At 41.0% G+C, this 9,667-nt stretch overlaps 2 protein-coding genes across 2 annotated transcripts in view; both read right to left on the bottom strand.

The window, feature by feature from the left end:
- LOC107680820 (low-density lipoprotein receptor-related protein 6-like) overlaps positions 1 to 6,562 on the bottom strand; it is a 47,558-nt gene extending 40,996 nt beyond the window's left edge. Inside the window, exons 1-2 of the mRNA XM_016476867.1 lie at positions 6,174 to 6,562; positions 4,696 to 5,095 (exon numbers count right to left, since the gene is read on the bottom strand). Of these exons, the coding sequence (XP_016332353.1) occupies positions 4,696 to 5,095; positions 6,174 to 6,228 (455 nt within the window). The 5' untranslated portion in view covers positions 6,229 to 6,562. The remainder of the gene's footprint in view (positions 1 to 4,695; positions 5,096 to 6,173) is intronic.
- An 868-nt stretch (positions 6,563 to 7,430) lies between these two features.
- Positions 7,431 to 9,667, bottom strand: part of LOC107680830 (integumentary mucin C.1) — a 6,750-nt gene continuing 4,513 nt past the window's right edge. Inside the window, 2 exon segments of the mRNA XM_074186978.1 lie at positions 7,431 to 8,623; positions 8,625 to 9,166. Of these exon segments, the coding sequence (XP_074043079.1) occupies positions 8,183 to 8,623; positions 8,625 to 9,166 (983 nt within the window). The 3' untranslated portion in view covers positions 7,431 to 8,182.

The raw sequence follows: 9,667 nt of genomic DNA, 5'->3' as shown, positions 1-9,667 counted from the left end.
CTCTCTCTCACACACACACTCTCTCTCTCACACACACACTCTCTCTCTCACACACACACACACACACACACACACACACACACACACTCTGGTGTGAACAGGGCGGGATGTCACAGGAATGTGTGATCTGTCGTTTGTACAGCTGCAGCTCCGACACAATCAGCGCAGGAAGATTTACAATTAAAGAGACGATAAGCTGTGATGACATCACACTGATGTGAAGCACCGCCCACTCGCCTGTCAATCATCCACTGCACTGAGAGTCTGAGAAATGAGCGAAACGAACACATGGCGCTTTGTGAACAACATGAATCAAATAAAGACACAAAAGCAGAATCATGAACACGCGTTACATCCGTGATTTGATTTAACAACCCAACAGCAGAGCGTCACGCTAACGAGACGGCACAGTCTGACAAGGAATCACATGACCTCCCTATTGATTCAGAAGCATGTGATTGACATGCAAACGAAGCTCTTCAGTGACGAGAGTAACGCTGACCTGGAGCTAGTTTGCTATTAATGTTACGGCTATATTCACTGTGACAAAAATCTAAAGTAGCTATATATAAACATCAAATAAAAACAAATGATAAAAGTGAGCTGGAAGTAAGACATTACACATGACAAACAAACGCAGGCGAATCAGAACATATTTGATATTTAACTGTGCAATGAAGTAACTTGAATCTGTGAAGAGAATCATAGATCACACCAGCTAAATCATATGTAAATAAACAAATATTAGTATTGTAATCTTAAAGTTAATAATAATCATTTGTATTATTTTTCCAAAATTCTACTTTATTTTACAGTGAAATATTTGTCTTATTTTATTTAGTAATTTTTATTTAATAATAATAATAATTATTATTATTATAACGTTAAATATCGCATGCGATTTATCGTGCAGCCCTAGTTATTATTAATATTATTGGAAAATTAAATTAGTATTACTACATTATTTTTCTAAAATAGTAGTTTTTATTTTACAGTAAAATATTTCTACGAACTTTGTTTCTATCTAGTAATGTTTACTTAGAAATAAATTGCACTATTATTATTATTATTAAGTTAAATTAGCATTATTACATGATTTTTCTAAAATAGTTGTTTTTAATTTTACCGTAATATAATTGTTTTTATTTTTATTTAATAACCATAACTATTTTATATCCATATTAATATATAACCACAAAATGTTGGCCAAATTATGCAGCACTATAAACAAGCACAGCAAACCCGGAAAATGTTCAGAATGCATTTTAAAGCGCGAAAGCAAATTGTCATCAGAAAAAAACAACACCACACACTTTGAAGTTTTCCCCGAATTGTGCAGTATCAGGTGCGCTACTGTTTGGGCTTTCCCAGGCTGCATAAGTGTATTGATGACACAGAGCGACTCAAACCTGTCAGAAACACGACTCCTGCGCCTCTTTAGCCACTGTTACCTTCCTGACAGATCAGAGAGCACCTGAGCCCAAAAACACCAAAGAGAAGAACGATATCTGTCTCCAGACCTAAAACTGCACGAGCTGGTCTGATCGAGACGACAGCAGCCAAACTAACTCAGAGAGATATGAAAATAACACAAAACTCCCCGGAGCAGAACAAAAGCAGCTGTGTTAGTCAATCTGAGCAGCTGGATTACCCATCAGCCCTCGCTCGGGTTACTACAGACTCACCTGGTTTAGCCTAGCGCTGCTGAAGGTAACACTTAACCCTCATCAAAGCCTCTACAGCAGGAGAAGAGCTGCTGTAATTTTCCTTGATAAAACGATAACAAGAGTTCGATAAATGTGTCCCTGCAGCACAAAAGCAGTGTTAAGTCGCTGGGGGATATTTGTAGCAATAGCCAACAATACATTGTATGGGTCAAAATTATAGATTTTTCTTTTATGCCAAAAATCATTAGGATATTAAGTAAAGATCATGTTCCATGAGTAAAGCCAGTTCTGTAATCAGCGGTAAATCTCCATCACCTGCAGGCTTTCACATTGAGCAGCATTAACTACACAGAGCCGTTGTTCACTGACGAGCTGCGCAAAACCACGTTCATATTCGCGCGATTTTTTGCGCAGCTCGTCAGTGAACAACGGCTCTGTGTAGTTAATGCTGCTCAATGTGAAAGCCTGCAGGTGATGGAGATTTACCGCTGATTACAGAACTGGCTTTACTGATAAGATGCGCGTTAAATATCGCATGCGATTTATCGTGCAGCCCTAGTTATTATTAATATTATTGGAAAATTAAATTAGTATTACTACATTATTTTTCTAAAATAGTAGTTTTTATTTTACAGTAAAATATTTCTACGAACTTTGTTTCTATCTAGTAATGTTTACTTAGAAATAAATTGCACTATTATTATTATTATTAAGTTAAATTAGCATTATTACATGATTTTTCTAAAATAGTTGTTTTTAATTTTACCGTAATATAATTGTTTTTATTTTTATTTAATAACCATAACTATTTTATATCCATATTAATATATAACCACAAAATGTTGGCCAAATTATGCAGCACTATAAACAAGCACAGCAAACCCGGAAAATGTTCAGAATGCATTTTAAAGCGCGAAAGCAAATTGTCATCAGAAAAAAACAACACCACACACTTTGAAGTTTTCCCCGAATTGTGCAGTATCAGGTGCGCTACTGTTTGGGCTTTCCCAGGCTGCATAAGTGTATTGATGACACAGAGCGACTCAAACCTGTCAGAAACACGACTCCTGCGCCTCTTTAGCCACTGTTACCTTCCTGACAGATCAGAGAGCACCTGAGCCCAAAAACACCAAAGAGAAGAACGATATCTGTCTCCAGACCTAAAACTGCACGAGCTGGTCTGATCGAGACGACAGCAGCCAAACTAACTCAGAGAGATATGAAAATAACACAAAACTCCCCGGAGCAGAACAAAAGCAGCTGTGTTAGTCAATCTGAGCAGCTGGATTACCCATCAGCCCTCGCTCGGGTTACTACAGACTCACCTGGTTTAGCCTAGCGCTGCTGAAGGTAACACTTAACCCTCATCAAAGCCTCTACAGCAGGAGAAGAGCTGCTGTAATTTTCCTTGATAAAACGATAACAAGAGTTCGATAAATGTGTCCCTGCAGCACAAAAGCAGTGTTAAGTCGCTGGGGGATATTTGTAGCAATAGCCAACAATACATTGTATGGGTCAAAATTATAGATTTTTCTTTTATGCCAAAAATCATTAGGATATTAAGTAAAGATCATGTTCCATGAAGATATTTTGTACATTTCCTACCGTAAATATATTAAAACTTAATTTTTGATTAGTAAAATGCATTGCTAAGAACTTTATTTGGACAACTTTAAAGATGATTTTCTCAATATTTTGTTTTTTTGCAACCTCAGATTCCAGATTTTCAAATAGTTTGCATCGTATGTGGATTCTACACATTTAAACAATTCGGATAAGGTATCTAGAAGTATTTATGGAGCAGATAAAACGCATATAATAATTTATTAATCAATTATCATTTTAAGACTGATTCTTTACTGATTTTATGAAACTTTTTCAAAGCTTTATTTGAACATTTCGTACATGTTATTAGATACACTGTTGTCAGTCATGTTGTCATTTAAAATCTGCACATCCTTGGTAATGTTATTGTTTTAGTGTTTATGCAAACAAAAACATTTTAATTTTGTTGATTTTAAATATAGCTAAAACTTGGTGAAACAATTTGTGTGTTCGTACTTTTTGAACATTTCCAGCACATTTTAACAACACCGTGATAATCCTGATCACAGTGATAGATTTGGTCACTTTAATCCTGATAATATATATTCATGATGTGACCAGAGACGTGTGTTTTTCACAATCAACCTAAACTAAAACGAGCCAGAGACCTGTAACTACCGGCCTGTTCAACATAAACATCCAGAAGACAAGACGCGACACGTCTCGGCTCCCGACAGACACGAGTGAGCCGCTCATGAAGCTCAGATAGAAAGATCAGAAACGCTGACGGCTAGAGATGCACGGATCGATAACTCGGGATCCTCAGATCAGGTATCGTTCTAGTTGTCTATATGTATTGTGTTTAACACACAACAGAGAGACGATCAGGTCAACACACAGACGTATAGCACTTCATCATCTCTGCTTGCTTTGAACAGCAGCTACGCTAATTTCATCTCCATTTGCTTCTCTGACTTGCGTCCCGAAGCAACTAGGAATTACACAAGCTTCAGTCTGGATCCAACCCTTACGAAGACCTGAGAAGAGATGATGCCAACCCCTCAGAAGACCTCAGATGATGCTAACCCTGGAACAATATATAAAACTACCAAACTTTGCTTAAATCGCAACATATAATCATTGCAGTTAATAGTGTTCACCGTCTGTTTGATTACGTGTAATTTGTAACTAAGCGCATGATTCTTACTGTACACTCCTGACATAGTCACCTCTAATAACCTACTCCTAAATATATTGTAGAAACTTAACATTTTCTGTAAAGCTACATTGCAACGATTTGTATAGTTAAAAGCGCTATACAAATAAACTTGAATTTGAGTTATAGAAATTATGCATTTATAAAAAAAAATAAAAAAAACTGCACTGGTATCGGACCGGGAATCGGCAGATCCTCAGAATGTTCTGTATCAGATCGGTTCTGAAAACACGGTATGGTTGCATCCCTGTGATCTCACGGACTCACCCTCGGGCCGGATCCAGAGCGATGGCTCTCGGCTGGTCCAGATCCTGCCAGAACAACACTTTCCGGTGCGTCCCGTCCAGCTCGGCCACTTCTATCCGATTGGTCTCGGAGTCGGTCCAGTAGAGCTTATTCCCCATCCAGTCACAGGCCAGGCCGTCCGGAGAGGCCAGACTGGACACGACTGTGTTCTGGAGCCCGCCGGGCCCTGACCCGTTAAACAGCGTCCGCTTGATGGCCTCCTCGCTCACGTCGCTCCAGTAAATCAGTCCCTGCTCGTAAACGTAATCCACCGCCGCTGCGTCCTCCAAACCGCCGATCACCACCGTGGCGTTCCCTCGACCGTGAGCCGCGTCCACCAACCGCAAGTCCCTCCGGTTCGCATACAAGAGGAGCGGCAGGCCTGCGGGAGACAGAGACGACACGCAGAGGTCAGAGGTCACGCCTAAACAAATCAGCCTTCATGATTCATTCATCAAACAGCGCACAACTAGGCTACTGACTTCAGTTCCCTTTTACACAGAAATACACACAACAATGATGTCAAGTTGTCTGTTTTGATGAGTATTCATGTAAACACACCTGGTCACTTCTTAAGTGAATGTAAGCTGTTGGTAGAATATTGCCATATTGAAACCATGCATATGCGAGAGAGAGAGAGAGAGAGTGTTTCTCTCAGCAGGGATCTGGCACAGAATCAAACCTCAATTTGACACATCCACCACAAAACACCGGCGACCTCAACCTTCTTGCCTTCAGCCAAAGAAGGCCTGTTTTCCTAACATGGGGAATTTCCTTTTCCAAATATTTGGGAACTCGCAGAACTCCGTGAAACCCGTGCCAGACTCAGCCCAGAGCAAACAGGAGAAACATTGAGCTTTTTGGACACTTAATATTTGGCCTCAGATCATGTCAACCATTTAGCTGATCTTTTACACACTTTTTCAGAGTTTCTTGCTGCTGGCTGTTGTTTGTCTGTAACACACACACACACACACACACACACACACACACCTGAACAGCTGTTAAACACAACACAACACACTCACATAAAGGCTAAAAGTGATTCTCCAGTGCAGAAAGACTCACTGAATCAAAGAAACAATCAGTTTGAGTCCTTCCACACATGTAACTGAAGCAGGAGAGCCGATCTCACACGAAACTCGCTCACAGGCCGCAAATTAGAGCAAAAATCACTGACATATTCGAGGCTTTCGGGACAAAAGCAGCTGCAAAGTAACGTTACTTAGCTAGCGTTAGCTTGACGAATCCAGATCACACGGCCGAGGGAACAGAACAAACACGATACACATCAACAGACAGACGAGTTTCTCCAACAACACAGCAGCAGCAGAGCTGACCTACACACCAAACATCAGCACTGCTTTAACGACGCGACCGATTCACACAAGGAGACTCGATTCTGAGGCGCTTCAGATCGACGCGATTCCTCGCTGAACGTCACGTTAAATGAAACTCACCGCGTATCTGCAAACACAAAGCACACAGTAAGAGGCTCAGTAGCACGGCACCCATCTTCAACGCTCAGCCGCGCCGCTTCGCTCGCATCGCTCCGGATTCCTCGCGCTGAATCTCCGCCGCGGTTTTTCATCGATTTGATTGTTTCTGTGCTTCAGTGTGACCGCGACGTCTTGCCGTCCGTCTCCTTCCGCTCACAGGAAAAATGCCCGGCCGCTTCCAAACCCTTCCCCCTCTCCCTCCGTCGCGCTTTCTCTGCTCTTCTGCTCGCTGTTGTTGTGTTTCATCGCATTCGCGTCTCTCCTTCTCTGTCTGAGATCACAGCGCGGCGGAGACGCAGAACAAACGGTTTAATGTGGCGCGGATGAAAGCAGGGAAGCGCATTCCGATGGGACTAGTTTTTCACGCAGCGGTTCGTGATGCGGCTCGAAACACAAAACAACACAAAGCGCCACGAACCCGAATTATATTTCATTATTACTCATTACGTACACGTATTATGGTAGTTTATTAGACTCTCTCTCTCAGTCTAGAGATTTTTTTTTCTGTGCGTGTGTGTGTGTGTGATTTGTGTTTGCAGTGATATTATACTACATCCATATACATTAAGCTAAATAATGTGTATATATGTTGCTACTGCAATCAATGTAAAGGTTTTGTTTTTGTACCATGTCAATAAAAATCCATCTTTATTCAAAATGACTCTCTATCAACAGCTATGAGAGCATAATAAAATTGATAGAGATATATGTATGAGTCACTCAGTAATATACACTGTAGGTAAGTGTGATATATATATATATATATATACACCTCTTGTGTCGAACCACAGCCTTGCAGCGGATAATAAACAATTTGTGCAAGTTTGAGTAAAAATGTTTTAATTGCAATTCAGATATAATATTATACATCTCATTTGCCGTCATTAAATTGTATTTGTATTAAGTATATATACCCTAGCAGGAAGATTGTAAATGTCATTTGAAAGAAACTCACCAAGACTGCATTTATTTGATCAGAAATACAGTATAAATTGTAAAATATTATTAGAGTTCAAAATGATTGTTTTCTATGTGAATATCTGTTAAACTGTAATGTATTTCTGTGATGCGCAGCTGTATTTTCAGCATCATTACTCCAGTCTTCAGTGTCACATGATCTTCAGAAATCATTCTAATATGCTGATTTGCTGCTCAAGAAACATTTCTGATTATTATCAATGTTGAAAACAGTATTGCTGCGCAATATTTGTGTGGAAACCGTGATACATTTTATTTTTCAGGATTCACAGATGAACAGAAAGTTCAAAAGAACAGCATTTATCATTGTTTGCACTAACAAGTATTTTAAAAGAGCTTTTGAAACATTATTGTCTGTCATTTACTGTTGCTTGTGTATTTGCATAACTCTGAACCAATACAATTCAGCACTCTTCATTTATTATTATTTTTTAAAATCAGAATATAATAACAAATCTTTTAAATACTGAAAAAGACTCATTTTTATTTCTTGCAAGAGAAACAATCACATTAATCTCAAGGTGTCTGTAAAAGCCAAGGCTCACCAACAACAAACATATAATAACAGATTAGAAAATACCGAAGCAGAATAAGATCAAAACACAGTGAAAACATGAAACGCATGTGAGGATCTCGCGTGAAATAAAGCACATGACAGAGGTGCACATCCATTAGTGAAGGAGATCTGTGCTCTGGATCCGGAAAACTCAGGGAAAGAAACTCAGCTGAGCCCGTCCTTACCCATGTTTCTCCAGAGAAAACTAAACATGAGCCAAAGAAACGTCGTGCAGGAGTGATGCTGCTCACCATCTCACTCCACCTGAGTTCAGTGTATTGCTTTTGATTTCTCTCCTTCAATCTCTATTCACAGATGAAGCGTCGACAGCGTTCAGTGTCTACACCAAACAGCCTAAATATTAAAACACAAAGCTTTTTTCCCAGAGAGCGAACGGGAAACACACTTCTCCACTGGATTGTGGCGTCGCTGGCGTTTAAACCTCGTAGTGCAGGTCGTTGAGCTCCAGTCTGGTGTAGTGGCGTCTGTCGAACGACTCCATGGCTTTACGGGCCGCCAGAGAGAGGATGAGCGCGAGGAAGACGAGTGTGATCACCACGATGGCCACCAGGCTGTTCTTCCACATCACTCGAGACACCTTGGGCTTCCCTGGAAGAGACAGAACGGGGCGACTGAAATCCCGGCGCTTTGGGTCGCTCTCCAGCTCAATCACCGCTGCTGTGCTTGTGGTTGTGGTTGTGGTTGCAGGTGTCGTGGTTGTAGTTGTGGTTGTAGTTGTGGTTGCAGGTGTTGTGGTTGTAGTTGTGGTTGTAGTTGTGGTTGCAGGTGTTGTGGTTGTAGTTGTGGTTGTAGTTGTGGTTGCAGGTGTTGTGGTTGTAGTTGTGGTTGTAGTTGTGGTTGCAGGTGTTGTGTGTGCTGCTCGTCGGGAGCGTCGTGAATCTAACGGGCTTCACTGAATGCGTCTCTGGTCTCGAGGGTTTGCTGGGTTTCTTGGGTCGGCTGGGTTTGATGGGTGTCCGTGGCGCTTTAGTGCTGCTGCTTTTAGTGGAGGAGGACTGTGTGGTGCTGGTTGCCGTGGTAGTGGATGCGGTCGTCATAGCGACGGTTTCCAGCATCTCGGGTGATTCTGACTCGGTCAGCGCTGCTTCAGTGGCTTCGCTGCTGGAGGTGGTGCTGGTTGTTGTTGTTGGTGCTGGTGTCGTGGGTGTAGTTGTAGTTATGGGTGTAGTTGTGGTTGTAGTTGTGGGTGTAGTTGCGGGTGCAGTCGCAGGTGTTGTGGGTGTAGTTGCGGGTCTAGTTGTAGTTGTTGTGGGTGTAGTCGTGGCTGTAGTTGCAGTTGTGGGTGTAGTTGCGGATGCAGTCGCAGGTGTTGTGGGTGTAGTCATGGTCATGGTCGGCTGAGGCGCTGCAGGTTTGGCTGTAATTCTTCCACTTCCTTTAGTTGTTGGATGAGTTAAACCTGAAAAAATCAAATCAATAGAGTGTTATTTTAGTATCACTGAAGATACTACTGTAGTTTTTTAATTAATATTCTGAATTAGTTTTAATATTTTTCATTTTCATTTTAATTCAACTAACCCTAACCCAACTGGTGTTTGGTGATGAGTTTTTGGCTCAAGGTCTGCATTTAAAGTCACAGCAGACCAGACCAGTTCTTCCATACTGACTCAATCAATCATTTCTTTCTGAACCTTGCCTTATACACAGAGGCATTGTTGTGTTAGAATAGAAAAGGCTCCTGTCCAAACTGATGCTATAAAATTAGAAGCACACAATTCCCTAGAATAGCATTACACGCTTAAACATTAAGATTTGTACTCATGGAAATTACTAAAGTAGTCAAACCTGTTCATTAGAAGGGGGTGTCCCATGCCAATATTTTTGTCCGTATAGCATATATATACACGCACACACGCACACACACACACACACAAACACACACTCACAAACACACACACAC

Source organism: Sinocyclocheilus anshuiensis, unplaced genomic scaffold, assembly GCF_001515605.1.
Source record: "Sinocyclocheilus anshuiensis isolate Anshui unplaced genomic scaffold, SAMN03320099.WGS_v1.1 scaffold1422, whole genome shotgun sequence".
NCBI lineage: Eukaryota > Metazoa > Chordata > Actinopteri > Cypriniformes > Cyprinidae > Sinocyclocheilus > Sinocyclocheilus anshuiensis.
The sequence above is the reverse complement of the archived record's forward strand: the minus strand, read 5'-3'. Positions and strand labels throughout refer to the sequence as shown.